Source organism: Pseudorca crassidens, chromosome 17 (genome assembly GCF_039906515.1).
Source record: "Pseudorca crassidens isolate mPseCra1 chromosome 17, mPseCra1.hap1, whole genome shotgun sequence".
NCBI classification, from domain to species: Eukaryota; Metazoa; Chordata; class Mammalia; order Artiodactyla; family Delphinidae; genus Pseudorca; species Pseudorca crassidens.
Window position 1 is genome coordinate 72,810,241 of NC_090312.1, and position 22,643 is coordinate 72,832,883.

A 22,643-nucleotide genomic window follows, 5' to 3' on the forward strand; every position below is an offset into this window, starting at 1 on the left:
TCCCCATGTTGTTCAAGGGTCAACTGTATTTGCTATAGATGTATTTATGAATTTTAGGATTTTTTTAAGGTCTACAGACTATCCTCTAACAATATCAGTGGCCTGAAAGTATCTTGAAATTTTTTGCTTCATGTATAACTTATTTCCTCTAACTCAATTTTATGATCATTCTTTTATTCATTCAGCAATTCTTTATTGAGTATCTGCTATCAGTATGATAATGCAGGTTTAATAATGTTGGCCCTATCACGAAGTGTGTGACCTTGGGTGTGTCACTTACGTATCTGTGTCTGTTTTCTCCCATATACAATCAGAACAATAATAGCATGTATCTCAGAATTGCTGGAGGACCTAATGAGGTATTTTAAAGCACCTGCAGTGGAACCTGGCACTTGGTAACTGCTCAGTAGATATTAGGTGTTATTATTATGTGCAACTTGTGGTAAGAACCAAAAATGCATTGGCGCATAAGACTGACAGGATCCGTTTCCTTACATAATGTATACAGGCACACGTCGTTTCATTGCTCTTTGCTTTATTGTGCTTCACAGACAGTGCATTTTCTACAAACTGAATGTTTGTGGCAACCCTGCTTTGAGCAAGTCTGTCAGTGCCATTTTTCCGACAGCATTTCCTCACTTCATGTCTCTGTCACATTTTGGTAATTCTCGCAATATTTCACACTTTTTCCTTATTATCGTATTTTTTTATGGTGATCTGTGATCAGTGATCTTTGATGTTTTTATTGTAATTGTTTTTGGGGCACCACGAATCATGCCCATATAAGACTGCAAACTTATGTGTGTGTTCTGACTGCTCCACCGACATTGGCCATTCCCCTGTCTTGCCCCCTCTCCTCAGGCCTTCCTATTCCATGCGACACAACAATATTGAAATTAGGCCAGTTAACATCCCTACAGTGGCCTCTAAGCGTTCAAGTGAAAGGAAGAGTCGTATGTCTCTCACTTTAAATCAAAAGCTACAAATGATTAAGTTTAGTGAGGAAGGCATGTTGAAAGCTGAGATAGGTCATAAACTAGGCCTCTTGTGCCAAACAGCTCCGTCATAAATGCAAAGAGAAAGTCCTTGAAGGAAATTAAAAGTGCTACTCCAGTGAATTCACAAATGATAAGAAAGCGAAACAGCCTTGTTGGTATGGAGAAAGTTTTAGTGGTCCAAATAGAAGATCAAACCAGCCACAACATTCCCTTAAGCCAAAGCCTAATCTAGAGCAAGACCGTAACTTTTTTAAAAAAAATTTATTTTTTTAATAGAGTTGATTTACAATGTTGTGTTGGTTTCTGCTGTACAGCCAAGTGAATCAGTTATACATATACAAATATCCACTTTTTTTTAGATTCTTTTCCCATATAGGTCATTACAGAGTACTGTGTAGAGTTCCCTGTGCTATACAGTAGGTCCTTATTAGTTATTCATTTTATATATAGTAAGGGCCATAACTTTCTTCAATTCTCTGAAGGCTGAGAGAGGTGAGGAAGCTGCAGATGAAAAGTTTGAATCTAGCAAAGGCTGGTTCATGAGGTTTAAGAAAAGAAGCCGTCTCCATAACATAAAAGTGCAAGGTGAAGCAGGAAGTGCTGCTGTAGAAGCTGCAGCAAGTTATCCAGAAGATCTAGCTAAGATGACTAATGAAGGTGGCTACACTAAACAACAGCTCTTCAATGTAGATGAAACAGCCTTATATTGGAAGAAGATGCCGTCTAGGACTTTCATAGCTAGAGAGGAGAAGTCAGTGCCTGGTTTCAAAGCTTCAAAGGACAGGCTGACCCTCGTGTTAGGGGCTTATGCAGCTGGTGACTTTAAGTTGAAGCCAGTGCTTATTTACCATTTTGAAAATCCGACGGCCCTTAAGAATCATGCTAAATCTGCTCTGCCTGTGCTCTGTAAATGCAACAACAAAGCCTGGAAGACAGCACATCTGTTTACAGCATGGTTTACTGAATATTTTAAACCCATTGATGAGACCTACTGCTTAGGAAAAAAGATTCCTTTCAAAATATTACTGCTCATTGACAGTATTCCTGGTCACACAAGAGCTCTGATGGAGATGTATTCAATATAACAAGATTAATGTTGTTTTCATGCCTGTTAATAACACAGCATCCATCATCCAGCCCAGGGATCAAGAATTTGAAGTCTTATTACTGAAGAAATAACATTTGTAAGGCTGTACCTGCCATAGTAGTGATTCCTCTCATGAACCTGGGGAGAGTAAATGAAAACTTTCTGGAAAGGATTCACCATTCTAAACACCATTAAGAACATTCGTGATTCATGGGAAGAGGTCAAAATATCAGCATTAACAGGAGATTGGAAGAAGTTGATTCCAGCCTTCATGGAGGACTTTAAGGAGTTCAAGGCTTCAGGGAAGGAAGTAACTGCAGATGTGGTGGAAATAGCAAGAGAACTAGAATTAGAAATGGAGGCTGAAGATGTGACTGAATTGTTGCAGTCTTATGATAAAGCTTTAACAGATGAGGAACTGCTTCTTATGGATGACCAAAGAAAGTAGTTTCTTGAGACGTAACCTACTCCTGGTGAAGATGCTGTGAAGATTATTGGAATGACAACAAAAGATTTATTCAGTAGAATATAACATGAACTTTGTTGATAAAGCAGCAGCAGGGTTTGAGAGGATTGACTCCAATTTGGAAAGTTCTGCTGTTGGTAAAATACTGTCAAACAGCATTGCATGCTGCTAAGAAATTGTTCCTGAAAGGAAGAGTCAATCGATGCAGGAGACTTCATTGTCGTCTGATTTTCAGAAATTGCTGTAGCCGCCCCACCCTTCAGCACCCACCACACTGGTCACTCCCTCCGCCAGGTGAAGATTGGATGGTTGATAGCAGTTTTTAGCAATGAAGTATTTTTTGTTTTGTTTTTCTGCCGCGCCGCACAGCTTGAGGGATCTTAGTTCCCCGACCAGGGATTGACCCTGGGCCTACAGCAGTGAGAGTACTGAGGCCTAACCGCTGGACCGCCAGGGAATTCGCAAAGTATTTTTTAAATTAGGGTATGAATATTGTTTTTTAAGGCATAATGCTATTGAACGCTTAATAGATTACGGTATAGTATAAACGACTTTTATATGCACTGAGAAACGAAAAATTCATGTGACTTTATTGCAGTATTCGCTTTATTGCAGTGGTCTGGAACTGAACCCTCAAGATCTCTGAGGTATGCTTGTATACATTTATGAAATGCTTTCATAAAATAAGCTTGGGTGGTTGCTTACTGGGTATTTATCTACTGTTGTTTGTACTTTTTTTGAATTTAAAACTTTTCTCAAAAAAAAAAAAAAAAACCAGACTAAACCCAGCCCGAAACAAAGCACTTTCACACCTCCAAGATTCTCCTAATATAGTCTTATGAGACAGAAAACTAAATATTATCATGCCTATTTGAAAAATCTGTAAACTGAGGTTTAGAAAGGTCATACAGAGGCAGACCTGGGGTTTGACTCTCAGTCTTTTGGGGCCTCTAACCCATTTCTTTCTACTGTATTTCGCTTGTGCAGCCAAGTGTGAAATAGAACCCAAGGCCCTGACTTAAACAGTGCAGTATTCTTTCCATGATCCCATAGCTGTGGCTTCTGCATTTCTTACATTGAGCAGAATCTATGAAATGTCTAATGTTTATTTACCAGTAGGGGTGTTAACACTTAGAACAGTAACTCTGTTTTTGTTGATTTTCACTGTAGCCACTGCAAGTTGTTGACAATAAACATCCACTGCATTCTTTTCTGTTCAAATATTAAGTTCCATTAAAGGACGATTTTCATAATTCGTGGTTTCTCTAAATGCTTATTTTCACTTAGTGAAAGTGAAAATTTCTTTAAATTTGGCTTACCTATGTTTATTACTTTGGTGTCATTAGGCAGACACTCAATCTGAATTCTGTTGAAGTTTTTATTTTGTACTTATTTTGTATTTTATTTAAATATTTTATACAGCAAGTCTGGAATGGAAAGAAAATTATTGACTTGAAATATTTACTATTCAAAGTACATTTCTAGTTGTGGTTTTCAAAACAGCAGGATTTTTTCTCTTTCTGAATTAATAGGCAGCACAGTGGTTTTGTGTTTTGTTAGAACTTTTATGGGCACATTGGAAAACTATGATGATAACATCATTCTAAAATTAATATTCTTTTAATTGATAAGTCATTGAAATTCAGTCATTTGATTTAGGCTTATTTCTTAGCAAAATCACACTTAAATCATTCCATACCCTTCTTGTCATCCTGGGTAAGTCACTTCAGGTTTTTTAATCTCTAAAATGGGCATGTTGGTAATGCTGTCTGCTGTTCTAAGAATTAATAATATGTATATAAAACTTCTTTGTAAATTGTAAAATGCTACACAAACAAGATATTTTTGTTTATTAGACTCTTTTCTATTCATGTGATTTTGGTGAGCTAATCAACAATTTTCATTATCTTAGAAGACATTTCTCACGGATCTGAGTATTATTGATGTACCACACATTCAAGAAACAGTTTCAGTCTATTAGAATTTTTTATTCCTAGTTTTAAGTTATTTATCACGGAAAAAATTATTTAAGTGCATTAGAGAACTTAAATTACAGTAGTACCCCACCGTCTGCAGGGGGTATGTTCTGAGATCCCCAGTGGATGCTTGAAACAGTGAATAGTACTGAACCCTCTATACACTGTGTTTTTACCTCTACATACATACCTATGTTACAATTTAATTTACAAATTAGGCACAGTAAATTATGAACAACAATAACATAATAAAATAGAACAATTATAACAGTATAAGGTAATAAGGTTATGTAAATATGCTCTCTCTCAAAATATCTAATTGTACAAATTTAATGCCTTTTCCATCTTAACTAAGCACTTAACACACCATGGCCATAACTTTTGCAGTTTGAGGTGTGACAGCAAAATTAGCACAAATTTCTTTTTCTCTCTTCACAATTACATGAGTGGAAGATTGGTTTTTACCATAGATCTTAGCAACCTCAGCACTCGATTTTTTTTTCTTTCATTATTAAGTCAAGAACTTATACCTTTTCACTTAAAGAAAGCACTTTAAGTGAAGCTAAAGCTTCCTTTTGGCATATCCAAATTGCCAGCATCACTACTTTCACACTTTGGGGCCATTTTTTAAAGTGAGGGTTACTTGAACAGAGCACTGTGGTACCATCTATGACCGTCGATCCTGATAACCGAGAGGGCTCTATTAAATGGCTAAGGGCAGCATACACTGAAGGAATGATTCATGTTCTGGGTGGGACAAAGCAGGATAGCATGGGTCAGCACGAGATTTCATCACACTACTCAGAATGTCATGCAATTTAAAACTTAGGATTGTTTATTTCTGGAATTTTCCATTTAATATTTTCAGACTGCAGTTGACTGCAGGTAACTGACACCTCAGAAAGTGAAACCGGGGATAAGGGGGGACTCCTATAACTGTTATGTTTGGCCAGAGATCAGGGTCTAAATTTAAAAGTTGTACAGTGCCTTTCTGTTACAAGTAATTAAACATTTCTTAAGCATTAAGTTAAATTTGGAATTCTAAGTTTGAGTTGTTTGTAAGCTAACTGCAATTCGTGTGTCTAGTTTTCATTTGAATCCAGTCATTCCCCCTTAGTTGGCTTTTGCTGTTTTATGGTAGAAGCGTCACTTTTCACCTTTATTCTGAAAATTCCACCAACATTCAAACCATTGAGGACAATTACAATATAATAGAATGTTTGCAGTCAGAATTTTGCACTCCTTTTTGACATATCCTCTAGAACCATATTATTAGATGGGCGTCTGCTGGCTTTTGGCAGGGAGGGCAGGAATATTGGCTTTTGAATGAAAATCTGTTCTTCTCCCTTTCATATTTCAGAAAATAGCCAAGCCCGTATAGTCCTCACTGTGATAAGAAAACAGTTATTTGAAATTCACTAGGAAATTTGGTACTCTAAAGGACTGCTCAGCTTCTTACATCATATATGGTTGTGTGTGTGGGGGGGGGTTGGTTTAGTAAAAAATAAATCAGCATTATTTTTGCCAATAATTTTGGAAGTAATGGATTCTATTAAAAGTACATATTGGGCTTCCCTGGTGGCACAGAGGTTGAGAATCCGCCTGCGAATGCAGGGGACACGGGTTCGAGACCTGGTCCAGGAAGATCACACATGCCGCGGAGCAATTAAGCCCGTGCGCCACAACTACTGAGCCCGTGAGCCACAACTACTGAAGCCCGTGTGCCTAGAGCCCATGCTCCACAAGAGAGGGCACCGCAGTTAGAAGCCCGTGCACTGCAACGAAGAGTAGCCCCTGCTCGCCGCAACTAGAGAAAGCCCACGTGCAGCAACGAAGACCCAACACAGCCAAAAATAAATAAATTATTTTTAAAAAGTGCATATCAATATAAAGTGCATTCACTTGAGGAAAAATTTCTATAGTTTGGATTATGGTGCTTGTTTCCTTTTATAGAATACTGTAAGGTAAAATTTAGCTTAGCTCAGGGCAAAATGGTTACAAATACCAAATTAGTAAACTTTCTAAGCTGTGTAAAAGAGTACTAAGTATTGCATTAATACCTGTGACAGTTTTTACTGTAAATCATGGCAATGGATAAAATCTTATGGTAGGGCTTCCCTGGTGGCGCAGTGGTTGAGAGTCTGTCTGCCGATGCAGGGGACACGGGTTTGTGCCCCGGTCCGGGAAGATCCCACATGCCGCGGAGCGGCTGGGCCCGTGAGCCAGGACCGCTGAGCCTGCGCGTCCGGAGCCTGTGCTCCGCAACGGGAGAGGCCACAACAGTGAGAGGCCTGCATACCGCAAAAAAAAAAAAAAAAAAAAAATCTTACGGTATACAAATATTCATTTAACCTTTAACCCTAGGGTCAAAGCACATGTTATTGTGCATTGCATCTTCCATTTCTAGAATTTAAGTTTTTAAGAATATCAGAACTTAACATACTTTTATCAGTTCTGCAGTCATCGTTTTAGTACCTGTGAACATCTAATTCATATTAGTGAATATTCACTGTGTATGCAACTCCTGGTTGATCCCAGCTGAATATTTGTTCCTATTGCATCTTTGTTTTAATATATAAATTTATTTACTTTTGGCTGCACTGGGTCTTCGTTGTTGCTCGTGGGCTTTCTCTAGTTGTGGCGAGCGGGGGCTATTCTGCATTGCGGTGCGCGGGCTTCTCGTTGCGGTGGCTTCTCGTTGCGGAGCATGGGCTCTAGGCACGCAGGCTTCAGTAGTTGTGGCTCGCAAGCTGTAGAGCGCAGGCTCAGTACTTGTGGCTCACGGGCTTAGTTGCTCTGCGGCATGTGGGATCTTCCCAGACCAGGGCTTGAACCCGTGTCCCCTGCATTGGCAGGCGGATTCTCAACCACTGTGCCACCAGGGAAGCCCAAGAACTGCGTTTTGTGTCTAAATTAGTGGTACGTTTCTTATGCGGTTAGGCAAAGCCCTGGCTCCTCTCCTCGCTCCTCTTCCTCCTCCTAGATAAATGAGATTGTTTCACTGTTTTTCCTCTCAAGATGTCCATGGAATTCACATTTACTCATCCCTACTGTCACAGCTTTTGTTCATGCCATTATCTCTTCCTTAGATTACTGTAACATTGTATTTAACTCCTGTATTTTTATTTAATCCTTAACTGTTTGAAATGTGATGCTAAAGTCACATGTTTGGCTTTGAAAAAGTAAACCTAGCAGAATATATACATCCAAAGGAATGTTATTTTTCAGAGTGTTCCCTTACATTTATGCAATGTTTTATAAATATTTTGTTTAAAATTGCTTTCACGTATAGTCATCATTGATCCAAATTACTGCTTTTAATTGATCCTGTATCATCTTTATAGTTTGGGTTACAGGTTTCTTTCAGAATCTAATGAGAGTTATGTACTTTTTCTAAAACACTGCTCGCACACACAATTTGACATTGGTTTACAGAAGCACTGAAGTTGAGAACTTCTGTTTTGTAGTCACATACCATTACTCATGCTTGGCTCTAAGCCACTTGGGGTTAATTGGTGGCTAGAATCTGATTCCCTTTCTAGAAATTTTTCCTTCTGTGAGGTTATTCATTTAAAAGAAGGAAGCAGGCAGGAGAGAACTGCAAACAATGAATTCCACATATATTTTTGAATACTGGCAGTATTATGGTAATTGATGCATACACTCCCACCGTTACGGCTTTGAAGGAGACAACACATTGGATATGTAAGTTCTAATGTATTTATTAAAAACTGTTCATTTGAAGGCTTCCCTGGTGGCACAGTGGTTAAGAATCCGCCTGCCAATGCAGGGGACACGGGTTCGAACCCTGGTCCGGGAAGATCCCACATGCCGCGGGACAACTAAGCCCGTGCGCCACAACTACTGAGCCAGCGCTCTAGAGCCCGCGAGCCACAACTACTGAAAGCCTGCGCGCCAGAACTACTGAAGCCCATGCGCCTAGAGCCTGTGCTCCGCACTAAGAGAAGCCACCGCAATGAGAAGCCCGTGCGCTGCAACAAAGAGTAGCGCCCACTCGCCGCAACTAGAGAAAGCCTGTGTGCAGCAACGAAGTCCCAACTCAGCCAAAAATAAATTAATTAAAAAGCAAAAACTGATTAACAACAAAAAAAAAACTCTTCATTTGACCTTGTGTTTCCTTAGATTACCAGTTTAGTTTGCGTTGAGTATGTGCTGTTGCTCTGCAAGCTATGCTGTAAGACCAAAGGTGTCGTGAGAGGTAATATCAATCATGCATGGTATAGAGACGATAGAATCTGTTGACTCTGTATAAATATCGTTTTGAGGTGTATATTTGTACTGTCAGTGCAGGAAAGAAAGCTGCTAAGCAAGTTGATAGTAAAAATATTATGAGAGAAAATATTTAATATACTTAGTAAGTCATGTACATAACTTGCATATGATCAGTTATTTTTTTAAATAAATCATTCTTTCCTGTTGCTTAAGTCCTGTGCCTTATCAGCTGTTCCAGTAATTTAATGTACTTGGTTTCAGTAATTTAATGTACCTGAAAGGAATGAAATTTGTGTTTCTTTCAAAATACTTGAAAATCTATACTTTTATGCTAATTTACAATGACCCATTTCCTCCAATTTTAATCTTTCCTTCTATATATAATACAGTGGTTGTGTTTATAAGGTTTTAAAAAGATTGTATAAAAATAGTTCTGAAGGGATAGGGGGAGTTAGTGGCTAGAGAGAAAAGAATTCCTGAAAGAATTTCAATAATAAAGTTTGTTTTAAGTGTTATGACTACATAGTTTAAAAACCTAAGTATCACTAAACAAACAAACCCAGTGTCTGGTTTTTATCTTATATCAGCTCAAGAGTGATGACTTTCCGTATCACATCCAGTATTGCCTGTTTGTATCATCCAGTGTTCCCAGAGCAGTGTCAAAACTTTTGCTGTTTGTGGTCATCCTTGTCATGATTCTGACTTTAATAGGAAAATATTTCACAATTAAGCACCAAGTGGTTTTTAGTTTGAGTATGCTACTTCTTAATTTGATACTTCAATATTTTTTTTCTTCTGGGTGTTTTTTCTTTAATAATTGAGAATTAATTAGTTTACAGTTGACCCTTGAACAAAGCAGGTTTGAACTGCGTGGGTCCACATATACGTGGATGTTTTTCAGTAGTAAGTACTACAGTACTACACAGTCTGTGGTTGGTTGAATTATGGATGCAGAGGAACAGCAGAAATGGAGGGCTGATTATAATTTAACCCTCACCTTGTTCAAAGGTCAACTGTACTTCTTGATTCTACTGTTGAAGGCCAACCTGAAGCAAACTGTTTTCAAGCCCTTAATTCATTAAACTAGAGAGGCAGTTTCCTCAAAGGCTGTGTTACTGGGCATTTATTATAAGTTAAGAAAACTGAAAAGAAATTCCTTTTTAGCATAGGCTCAAACACTAGTCCAAGAAGTCTTAAAGGTACAATAAATGGATGTGGACATAGTGGATGAAACACAACTGTCTTGCACTCATTTCTTTTAACCATCTTCTAGCAATGGATCTTAAACTTGTTTGTCTGTTAGAATCGCCTTGAAGCCTTGTTAAAGCAGACTGTAGGGCTCTACACTCGTAGTTTCTGAGCCAGTACGTTTGGTGTACTGTCTGGTGATGCTGATGCCGCTGGTCCTGGGGCCACACTTTGAGAGCCACTCACTGCTCTACAATATGTTTACCCTGAATTTTTCAGTTCACCTGCATCAGCTAATAAAAGGCTGCTTAAATATAGCACACTGTGTAGTGTGTAATACACTACTTTAAGACTAGAGAAACTAGTTTCTGGATCACTACTTACCAGCTGGCTGACTTTGAAGCCATTATTAAACTAATCTGATCTATGGTTTCCTTATCCATAAAGTGAGGAATTGAGGATAAAATTAGGTAATGTATAGAACAGTGTTTTAAACTCTATTGCTGCACAAATATAAAGTAGTATTACATACTTAAAATTTTTTTCAGTTTGTTTTAAAATACCATGGTTTGTAATATTGTTACTTTCAGTATTTTGATAAATACTTACTCTACCGCTCCTCTATTGCCACTTGTTCTTTAATCTTTTTAGTGATAGTGTCTTTCAGTTTTTTCAGTTTAAGTGGCCTTTAATGGCTTTGAAAGGAAGTATATTAAGATGAATACAAGTCTTCAGAAGACTGTAAAAATATAAGCATTTTGCAGGACCATGAAGATAACCCTGCATGCTGAAGACATGCAAGCTATGTTAATAATCAGTGGGAAAAATTGTCGTAGTTCTGTGACCTTTAAAGATTTTGTCAAAACATTAAAAACTCTTTGAGTCTGGGTTAAAAATGTTATAGGAAAATGAAAAAAAGTAGGAAAACTCATGTTTAGTGCAAAGTAATTTAAAACATTAGAAACATTGAGAATTAAAGTGTTTTTTGTTTCTTTGTAAAAAAAAAAACGAGATTAGTTTGAACAGTTCTTGCCTTGTATAATTTACAATAAGGAGATAGGTAGATAAATAGATATAAATAAATGTTATAGTATGATATGAATTACTGGAGAAAAATTACATTCAGCTTGTGTTAGGTATGTTTTATTAGATTATTTAAATGTGGACATTTAAAATATAATGGAATCATAGAATGAAATAGTTCATAGAATCTATAGGATCCTTTGAACCATAGTGTTTTAGAGCAAAGGTCAGACTTTTTATGTAAAGAGCTTTGTGGGCCGAGAGGAAAAGTCAAGGATATTGTAGCACTTAACATAACAAGAGAAAACAGATTTACACACATTTTTTCTTAATGAAATTCAAAATAATAGCAATTGAGTATAAATTTTGTAACCCTGGTCTACTAATGAGAAGACTAGAATTCTTTTAGGGGGGTAACATTATTCTTCATTGGGCTTCAGAGTTAGTGTTCCCTATCATCAAATTGATCACAAATATTCAGCTATAAAAACTATTCTTAAACTCATGTGCTGTATGAAAAGAAGTGATGGGCTGGCATTGGCATGTGAGACATACTTGTTGATCCATGTCTTAGGTGATTGCAAAGGTACTTACAATATATTCTAAGTAGTGAAGTGAGGGTTGTTTCCTAAGGTCACACGGTTATTTAGTGACAGGTTATCTTATTGACAGGTGTTATCAAAACACAGTGCTCTTTAAAATGTTATACTACCTCTGATATTCTTAACTAATGTATTATTTACTTAACCAGAATACTCTGTTTACTAACTATTGTATAAATGGAAATTCACTTTATGCAAAAACTGTCACTCATCTCCCTGCTTCTCCTACATCACATCTTTTTTCTGCCTTACCTGGTTTTTAGCAATACCTCAGCTTCTTAAATAATAATAATAATGTTTTTAAATTAAAAAATTTTATGAAGATTTGGGGCAGTTAATATATCATTTCCCCCTCATCTGTACTATATTTTTAAAAGTGATTTAAATTATTTTTATTACATTTTTTGGTGAACTGTACAATTTTAGTAGCCATAAGCAGATCTTAAATATCAGACATTATGAACTTTTATTTAGTAGTATTTTAAATATCCCCAGATAATATTTTCACATTGTCTCCCTTCTACTCCTACCACTGGTAAAATGGAAGGAGCGTTGTTCCACAGAGTACTAGACTGAAATACCGAACATCAGTGCTTAGCACAGAGTAGGTAATGAATAAATTGCACAATGACAATTTGGCAGGGTCACTTTATAAAGGGCTTACTATAATTCCTGGTACGTGGGAGGTGCTTCATACAAGATAGTTTTTTCTTTTTTTAATAAATTTATTTTATTTATTTATTTTTGGCTGCATTGGGTCTTCGTTGCTGCGCGCGGGCTTTCTCTAGTTGCAGCGAGCAGGGGCTACTCTTTGTTGCGGTATGTGGGCTTCTCATTGCGGTGGCTTCCCCTGTTGTGGAGCATGGGCTCTAAGAGCATGGGCTTCAGTAGTTGTGGCGCGTGGGCTTAGTAGTTGTGGCTCGCGGTCTCTAGAGTGCAGGCTCAGTAGTTGTGGCACACAGGCGAGCGGAATGAGGGATCTTCCTGGACCAGGGCTCAAATCCATGTCCCCTGCCTTGGCAGGCAGATTCTTAACCACTGCGCCACCAGGGAACCCCCAAGATAGCTTTCAGTAATTATTAATTTATGGGTAGAAGTTGCTTATAATACCAAATTTAACTCATTTTGCTCAATATTCATAGATACACCTATGTAATAGAGTTGTTTAAAAAAACGGGATCTGGGAGTTAGATTACCTAGTTTTGACACCTGGTGAAACCAGATTAGTCACACACCCAAGCCATGCAGCCCTTGAGCAAGTTTGTGCCTCAATTTCCTAATCTTTAAAATGGAAATATGATAGTACAAACCTCATAGGGTTGTTATAAGGTTTAAACATGTTACTACATGTAAAATGTAATAGTGCTTGGCACATAGTAAGTTCCCAGCAACTGTTGTCTGCAGTGGTAGTAATTATTAATGTTATATGTGAATGCTTTTCTTACAAATTTCAAACAGTTTTAATCAATTAACCAGATTCCCCAGTTTATCATTAAATTTAAGGTTCTTCTATTACAGGTAGAATTTATCTAATTTACCTCATCTCTTACGGATATAAACAGCAGAAGGGAAAATTTCCTATTAAATTGAGCGTGTGTATTTGCAGCGCCTTGTATAATCCTAAGTAGAAAAATTGGTTAAATATCAACACATATATACATGATCAGGAAATTATAGTCCTGGCCTGATAATCTCCTTGAGATAATCCCAAAGGGGGTATATTGAGTTTTTTTCCTAACCCAACATGTGCCTTCTGTGTTGTCACTTGAATACAGCATACGTATTATTCTTTTCTTAATCCTAGTACTTGTGGATAATGTAAGGAGTTACTTGACCCCCCACCCCGCAAAAAGCTACTTGGAGAAAAGGAAATGCTTTGGGAATTAGTCATCTGTAATTCTACCGTATCCTTGTGGTTGTTAATGTATATTCTTCATATACTTTTATAGAATTATTTGTGTAAATTAATACATTTGGGTGCAACAGAATTCTAGTACCTAATTTTCTTTTGAAAGTGCATTCTTCCCAACTTCTTATAGAATTTATAAAATAACTTATAAAACCTGTAATCAAATCGAATTAGTTAATGATCTTTCCCTTGTCAAGTTTTCTAATGTATGCTTCTTTTTTCCCTCCCCAGAGGAAATAAAAGCGGAAACTGAAAAGCAGAGGTTTGTGGGGTTTTTTTCCTTAATTTGCAAACTTGTCAGTCTTGGCCAAAATAATAATACAACCGTGTGTATTTTAGTGTGGCAGATTTTCTGCATGTGGTCTTCATAAAATCAATTTTTTAAAAAATGATTTTTGAGAAATATTGAATATGATGGTAAGCATACTTATAAAAAGGTCTCATAAATAAGCAAGTAAGAGTATTTCTGAAATACCGTAAGATATGCTTTTAAAGTCTTTGCTTAAAGACTTTGATTCATATTTAGAAAGATGACTAAAAATTTAATAACCTAAATAATTACTTTATTTAAATTAATTAATTTAAAATTTTTTTCTTGCATTTAATTATGTCTCTGGCCACTAGCTTATGACCTATAGCAAATCACTTAACTTCTTTGGGCTTTGGTTTCCTCATGAAATATGGGAAAATGAAAATTGGTTTGCTTTTTAGAACTGAAATTAAAGTGAGTATATCATCAATATGATGAATGTGATATTATAATCAGACTCTTCTTTTTTCATTTAGTCCTCCTCATGGAGAAGCAAAAGCTGGATCAAGCACCCTTCCACCAGTGAAATCAAAGACAAATTTTATCGAAGCAGACAAGTACTTCCTGCCCTTTGAATTGGCATGCCAGTCCAAGTGTCCCCGCATAGTTAGTACATCTCTAGATTGTTTACAGGTATGTATGAAATGGCACTATCCAAAAACCGTCTAATTTGAATGTGTTTCTAAGTAGTACTCACAATTGATGATTCAGACATTTTCCATGAAAGCCTTGATTATTCTTTTTGTGGTAAGAAACCAAATGGTTGCTTATATTCAAGAGAAACAATAGTTGCAAAAAGATGTTTCCAGTTTAAGGATAGCAGAAATCATTAGATAGCTTAGTGAGACACAAAATCTTTACTAAGGTTATCAATAATGGAAGTGTCGTAACCTGCTGCTGATTTTACATACTTCATTATTTGCCCTGATTTTACTGGATGCTTGCTGTTTTGTGTGAAGCAGTGGGTTAATATTAACAGTTTAGTATTTATATTTACTGTGAAACTTTAGCTCTGACCTTCATTTATGTCAGAAAAATTCCTTTCTGTCTTCCTGTTTTACTTACACACAGAGACACACACATAAGGATAAGTTCATTTGATTTGTGACCTTGTTTTCTCTGAAAAATTAATATCTAAGGTCTTCCTTCCAGGGTTATAATGGTAATGATGAATGAACAAATCTGTGATTTATTGCAGCCAGTGTCTGGAAATGGTTTTCTGTATATTCACAGACCTAATTTGGAAAAAGGTTTTGGGTCATTTGAACGTGTTAAGATAGCTTTCACAAAAGCAGTATCAGTAATGTTTGGATAGAAAGCCGTAAGCTGTTAGAACTCACCAGAGACAAGTTCTAAGGCCTGCCTTTCTCAAAGTATTGCCTGATGGTTTTGCTATGGTTATTTTTCTGTTTTTGTGATTATTACAAGTGTAAATAATTTCACGTTTATAGCTAATAAAGCTTTCTTTAGGAAAAGTTGGTATAGCCTTGGCTTTGATTATACCTTAATATTTTTGTGTAAAAAGTTTAACATATGTTCAATTGTATATCATAATTTGAAAGTATATTTAATTAGTATATATATATATATATTAGCTTAATTAGGATCTTTATTTTCTTTCTCTGTTTCAGAAACTTATTGCTTATGGGCACTTGACTGGCAATGCTCCAGATAGTACAACACCAGGCAAAAAATTAATTGATAGAATCATTGAAACAATTTGTGGCTGTTTCCAAGGTCCTCAAACAGATGAAGGAGTTCAGTTACAAATAATAAAGGTAATTAATTATAAAAATGAACTTGTTATTCATAATCTACTTTTTTTAAAATCAGAAGCCTTTTACCTTGAAAATATTTGGAAAAGTCATTTTATATGCTTTCCAGCTATAATAGAGGTCATTTGGGTGCTTTTTAGACTCCATATCAGGGGATTTTATTGTTGAATGCCAGGAATTCACTAGGAGAAGATTCATTACCAAATCTCTTATTTTGAAGGCCCCAGTTTAGGCCCCCAGAGTCTTCCAGAGCTTTCCAGTTTCTAACGTGGTTCTATCTTTTGAGCTTTAGGGTCCCATGTCAAGGTCCTGTGACCCTTCTAGTTTCTTCTACTACTGTCAGACCACTTGTAGTCTAGTCCCACCTGCACCAGCCTTTCTGCTTGAGCACCAGCTTTCCTGCTTCCCTTGCACCTGTCAATCTGCTGAACCTGCTCAGCTAAATCCTGTCCTGGGTTTGTGCTATGATACACCTGGATCATTAAATTCCTTTAAAGAAAAATGACTCATTTACGTTTTCAGTCTACTATACATATTGAATTTTTAATGTTACTGCTAATAGTAGTGGTGGTATGTTTATTTGTTAGTAAAAATTTTCTTGTACTATTAGTACTTTTGAAATTGTTTACATGTATGAAGTGTCCTTTATGTGTGTCTATCACCCCTTCTGAGCCTTTCAGTCTCATAGCTGCACTTACTTCATAAGTTATAAAATGTCATAATTATAATAAAGCTATTCAGTTTGGCCTGTTGTTTGCAGTTTCATGTCAGTTGTGGTTTGTTTAGTATGTGCTTAATGCTGACCCTGCATAGCACTGTGCAACATAGAAAGACAGAAGATACAAGTCCTTGCTTTTGAGAAATTGAGTAACCTAATGTGTGACAGTTCACAGAAATTATAGCTGTTCACTTTATTGGAGGATTCACCTTAGGATTATTTTAAATGCTTTATTTTAAAACATTTGTAAGCATCTTCAACAGTAATAACAACAGCACATTGAGTTCAGTCTGTAAGTTAGATCTCAGAAAAATTTGAAAGTGAATAGGGCACAATACATATCCTCCCCAAGTTGACATCTAGTTCAACAGATATATCATATGAAGCGTATCTGTGCTACACTATGACAGAGTATTAATGCTGTGCAGTTTAGTAGACCAAAATAATAATCTATTAAAATGAAACTCGGATTGAAATAAATCAGTTGAATGGTTTTTTAGCGTTTTGGGTTTGGGAGGATTATATGGAAACTACAACCAGGATGGGGAAAACATAAAATATTTTAACAATTGATGATATATTTAAGGCAGGTAGAAAATCTGTATACATTACCTTAAAGTGGTAATGGTGTCTGCAATTTTTAATTCTAATACAAAAATACCAATGTATTTCTGTGCTGAAATTCTGGATGCAAAAAAAAATCGCTTTAACTATTTTTTTTTAAAGGCTTTACTTACTGCAGTAACATCTCAACACATAGAAATTCACGAAGGAACTGTACTGCAAGCTGTGAGAACATGTTACAATATCTATCTAGCAAGCAAAAATCTCATCAATCAGACAACAGCCAAAGCTACTCTTACTCAGATGCTAAATGTTATCTTTGCACGCATGGAAAACCAAGCAGTAAGTATTAAAAAATGAGAGAGATTGTATAGAACACCACAGGCATCAACTATAGAAAAGATTTTAATGAAAATATAGTGAAATCTTTTGTGTCTGTGAAGAAAATGTCTTTCATTTACAGTTTTACCTACTGGAGATTTGTGGTATTGTTTTTGTTTGAGGCTTACTGAGTTGCTTGACGTTGGATAAAATACATTTTGAATTGTTCAGAAATAGAATTTGAAAGATGTCGATTGCCATCATCCTCATTGAAGTGTTTATGAATTGATATTTTTATTGCTCTCAAGCTTAGTAGATGAGTATAATGTAGATATCAAGTTACCTAATTTTTTTTTTTTTTTTTTCCGTACGCGGGCCTCTCACTGCTGTGGCCTCTACCGTTGCGGAGCACAGGCTCCGGACGCGCAGGCCCAGCAGCCATGGCTCACAGGCCCAGCCGCTCCGCGGCATGTGGGATCTTCCCGGACCGGGTCACGAACCCGTGTCCCCTGCATCAGCAGGCAGACTCTCAACCACTGCGCCACCAGGGAAGCCCCAAGTTACCTAATTTGATCTATTCTGGTATAAAATTATTTATTCATTGAGCCTTTAAAAAATAAATTTCTATAGTGATGAAATATATTTGGGGAGGAGGGTAAGAGACCAGCAGCTAGAGAATCATTTTTTAAAAAATTATCTAGGTCTTCATAATTAAAAACCAACGTCTAACTTTTTATCTGGAACTGATTTTAAACTTAGAGAAAAGTTGCAAAAATACTTACAGAGAGATCCTCTTTACTCTGCTTTCCTAATGCAACATCTTACATAACCATATTACAATGTTCAGAAGCAGAAATTAACACTGGTATAGTACTATTAAGTAAAGAAACCCTGATTACTTAGTTAAGGTGGTATCTTCCAGGTTCCTCCACTGGAAAGTTACTCTTTTACATTTAATAAATATCTCAGGAGAGATACTTTCAGACTATGCAAATATCCTGTTTTTTTCCTCATATTCCCCCACACCCAATTTGAGTATCCATTGGTGGATCTGACTGGCAACAGTTATTACTGCTGTGTTTCCCTGGTGGTGATTTTCTGTTTCTCTCTCTTTCTATATTTATTAACCAGAATTATTCTCCTTTCCTATTTATTTATTCAGTTTTTTATTTATATCAATCTGTATTAATGGATGTTTATTTTATTCTATGTTTTATAATCCAGTTCTATCATTATTTATTCTGTTGCCCCAGTTATTCCAGCTTTGGCCTTCTGTCCTTTTGACAATAGCCCCCAACCTTTTTTTAGTACCTCTTCACTTTCTGGAATCTCAAGATGTTCCCTGCTCATTTTGAATTTTCTCTGCTTCCCCGCTGGAGTAGTAGACACATAAACAGGGAGCCCTGGCTCCTTCAGTTGGAGAATGGTAATTGGATACCAAGATCTGAGTGCCAGATGTGTTCACTGCAGCTGAGATGTTACTACTTCTAGGCCCTCCCAGCAGACTGAACTAGGAAATACATACGTGTACAGTCACCCCACCTCCCCCACCCCGTGTGTGACTACCCATCCGTATGTCTTAAAAGCTGTGTTCATACTGATGCTTCTGATTCCAGGCCAGTACCACAGGGTTCATTTCAGCCTTCTCCCTTTACTTATTTGTAACTTTCTCTAAACAGTGAGAAATAAGGCTTTCATTTTTTATGATACATTATTTGTTCAGGCCTATTACACACATATAGTAGTTTTAGAATTGCTTACTTTTTTTTTTTTTTTTTTTTGCGGTACGCGGGCCTCTCACTGTCGTGGCCTCTCCCGTTGCGGAGCACAGGCTCCGGACGCGCAGGCTCAGCGGTCATGGCTTACGGGCCCAGCTGCTCTGCGGCATGTGGGATCCTCCCGGACCGGGGCACAAACCCGTGTCCCCTGCATCGGCAGGCGGACTCTCAACCATTGGGCCACCAGGGAAGCCTAGAATTGCTTACTTATAACACTGTGAGAAGCAAAGTTACTAGGTACATTATAGCATTTATATTTATTGGGTTTTGTTTTTTTCTTTGTCTTTAGCCTTATAGTATCCATTCAAAATATTATTTTCCAAAGTTACTTAGGTTAGTTCTGTTCTTCTCCATACACTTCAGCAGGATAATTTTATTACTTTATAATGTAGTTAAGTTCGTTTGTTACTGCCTGTTTTCCGTTTCAGTACTCCTCACGTTCTGGTTTAATTGCTTATTTTTTGAGTCTGTTAAACACTACTATGAATTAAGAGTTAGTGGTAGTGTATATATGGACATATATACACTACCAAATGTAAAATAGATAGCTAGTGGGAAGCAGTCTCATAGCACAGGGAGATCAGCTCAGTGCTTTGTGTCCAGCTAGAAGGGTGGGATAGGGAGGGTGGGAGGGAGGGAGATGCAAGAGGGAAGAGATATGGGGATATATATATATGTATAACCGATTCACTTTGTTATAAAGCAGAAACTAACACACCATTGTAAAGCAATTATACTCCAGTAAAAATGTTAAAAAAAAAAAGAAAAGAGTTAGAGCTCTACAGAAATACTCCTCATTCTTATCACTCCAGTCCTCTTCCTCCCTTCTTTGTACTCCTTGGATGTAGCTAATCTCTATTGTTTATGGTTTATCCTTCTACATTTCTTTAGCACAAATGAGCAGATACATGTATGGTTTCATGTATCACCTTTCTTATATGAAAGGTAGTATACTGTATTAGTCATCTGTCACTGCATAACAAATTACCCCAAACTTCAGCTGCTTAAAACTCACAGCTTAGCTGCTTATCTCTCACAGTTTCTGAGGGTCCAGAATCCAAGAGTGGCTTAGCTGGTGGTTGTAGCTTGGATTTCACATGAAGTTGCAGTTGGCTGCATGGATCACAGTATCAGCTGGGGCTGAAGTCATTTAAAGCCTTCATTGGGCAGAGAATGAGAGAGAGAGAGAGAGAGAGAGAGGAACAAGGCAGAAGCTACATTGTCTACCTTATGATCAGAAGTGGTCACCCAAAGAGTCGTGTACCACAGTCTTCATTGCAGCACTGTTTACAATAGCCAGGACATGGAAGCTACCTAAGTGTCCATCGACAGACGAATGGATAAAGAAGATGTGGCACATATATACAATGGAATATTACTCAGCCATAAAAAGAAACGAAATTGAGCTATTTGTAGTGAGGTCGGTGGACCTAGAGTCTGTCATACAGAGTGAAGTAGATCAGAAAGAGAAAAACAAATACCATATGCTAACACATATATATGGAATCTAAAAAAAAAAAGAGTTCTGAAGAACCTAGGGGCAGGACAGGAATAAAGACGCACACGTAGAGAATGGACTTGAGGACACGGGGAGGGGGAAGGGTAAGCTGGGACGAAGTGAAAGAGTGGCATGGACACATATACACTACCAAATGTAAGGTAGATAGCTAGTGGGAAGCAGCCACACAGCACAGGGAGATCAGCTCAGTCCTTTGTGACCACCTGGAGGGGTGGGATAGTGAGGGTGGGAGGGAGGCAAGAGGGAGGGGATATGGAGACATATGTATATGTATAGTTGATTCACTTTGTTATACAGCAGAAACTAACACACCATTGTAAAGCAATTATACTCCAGTAAAGATGTTCAAAAAAAAAAAGATCACCCAGACCATCCCTGGCACAGTGTGGGAGGGGACTCTACAAAGAAGTGAAAATCAAGAGGTAGAGATCATTGGTGGCCATCTTAAAAAGGCTGGCTACCACACGTACTCTGGATACTCTTTCATACTCTTTTCACTTAACAGTATGTCCTGGAAAGCATTCCATATCAGCCCTTAGATCTTCCTCATTCTTCTTTATAGATGCAGAGTACTCGAGCATGTACTATAGTCTATTCAGTCACTCTCCTATGTATTGACATTGGATTATTGCTAATATTTTGTAACCACATATAATAGTTTTGCTGCTTTTTTTCGAAGAAGTGAATGAAATTTTATCACTTTTTAATAGAAGTATAAGTTTTATCGGTTTGACTTGTTCAGCAAATTTTACTACATTCCCTGTACATTCTTGGCACTGTTCTAGTTCTCAATTGTACAGTGCTGGGCAAAATACCAGCACTGTATCACCACTACTTTCAGAATTCTTACAGACATAGAGGGGAAAGATGAATCTTAAATAATCACACAAATAAATATATAACAAATGAGTTATGATAAAGGCTATGAACATGTTTCATGTTATGAGGCATATTAATTCTGTGCTATGGATAATTAGAAAAGTCAGAAAGGGAAGAGAGAAAATTAAAAAGGCAAGGCAGAATAATTTTCCACATTTGCTAAAATATTCTAAGCTAGAAGTCTAATTCATTCGTATATACAGCTGATAAATTTTCCTCTCCTTCCCAAATAAAATTCACTATAAAGTGTTCAGTTCTAAAATTATTTCAAGAGAAGATGCTAATTTCTTTCTCTGTAACAGTGGTTTTCAACTGGAGGTGGTTTTGCCCCCCAAGCCATATTTGAGACACTTTTGATTGTCATGACTGGGGTGAGTCATAACCTGTAATGGGTTTCTACCCATTAGAGATAGGGATTGGGATGTTGCTAAACTCCCTGCAGTACCCTGGACAACCTCCACCTCCCCCAGCGCACGCGCGCGCACAAAAACAAAAAAAAAAACAAAAAAAACACAAAGGATTATCTGTTCCAAAGGTCAATGGTTCTGATGTTGAGAAACCCTACTACAAAGTTGAAAGTGTATAGAAAATGTTTAAAGTTAAGTTCCTCTTTTTTCCCAAGGATCTTTCTAGAGTTTATACAACTCTGGAATAAGTAGAAAAAACTAGAATTCAACATTATGCTTGTCTGTAATTCCTAAGCATGTGCTTGCCCTACTAAACCATGGTACGGATTAGCTGAAGTTAGGCTGAGGGCGAGGTTGGATTGCAAGTCAAAGGTTCCTCACTGTTAATTTGGAAATGGACTTTCTCATGAATGGCCTAAAGCTTTGAGAAGTCTGAGAAGTTTCTTCTGATTCCAACTGTGTGCAACTAGTCATGCCCATCAGTTTCCTTATCTGTAAAATAAGGGACTTAGATCATTGCAGATTATAAGTCTTTTCGTACCTTTTGGGCATTTAAATCTTTTAATTCAAATTTGTTTTATAAATTCATATGATTAATTCTGATATTTCTGCATAACCTAGAATATTACTAGGAATATGAAATGTTCATGTTTGACACTGTAAAATATCTATCTTTGTGGAAATTAATTCTGTGAGAATGATTCCTATTAGGTCATGAGGATCAAAAGAGATGTGTCTAAAAGCAATAAAGTGCCAAAAAATGAAACCCTGTGATCTTGATTGTTACTGTTTTTAGCATCTTGTAAGTGAGCCAGTTTTACACGTAGTATTACGTACATAGTAATTTAGGTCTCCTAAAATAAAACTGGAACATTTATAGTTTTTTCATT

At 37.0% G+C, this 22,643-nt stretch overlaps 1 protein-coding gene and 1 pseudogene across 2 annotated transcripts in view; both read left to right on the forward strand.

The window, feature by feature from the left end:
* The window catches only part of ARFGEF1 (ADP ribosylation factor guanine nucleotide exchange factor 1), a 138,599-nt gene that overhangs the window by 38,730 nt on the left and 77,226 nt on the right, over positions 1 to 22,643 (forward strand). For both annotated transcript variants that reach the window (XM_067712138.1, XM_067712139.1), the window contains exons 2-5: positions 13,714 to 13,744; positions 14,269 to 14,425; positions 15,424 to 15,570; positions 17,012 to 17,191. In XM_067712138.1, coding sequence (XP_067568239.1) covers positions 13,714 to 13,744; positions 14,269 to 14,425; positions 15,424 to 15,570; positions 17,012 to 17,191 — 515 coding nt within the window. The remainder of the gene's footprint in view (positions 1 to 13,713; positions 13,745 to 14,268; positions 14,426 to 15,423; positions 15,571 to 17,011; positions 17,192 to 22,643) is intronic.
* LOC137209844 (tigger transposable element-derived protein 1-like) lies at positions 615 to 2,948 on the forward strand (annotated as a pseudogene).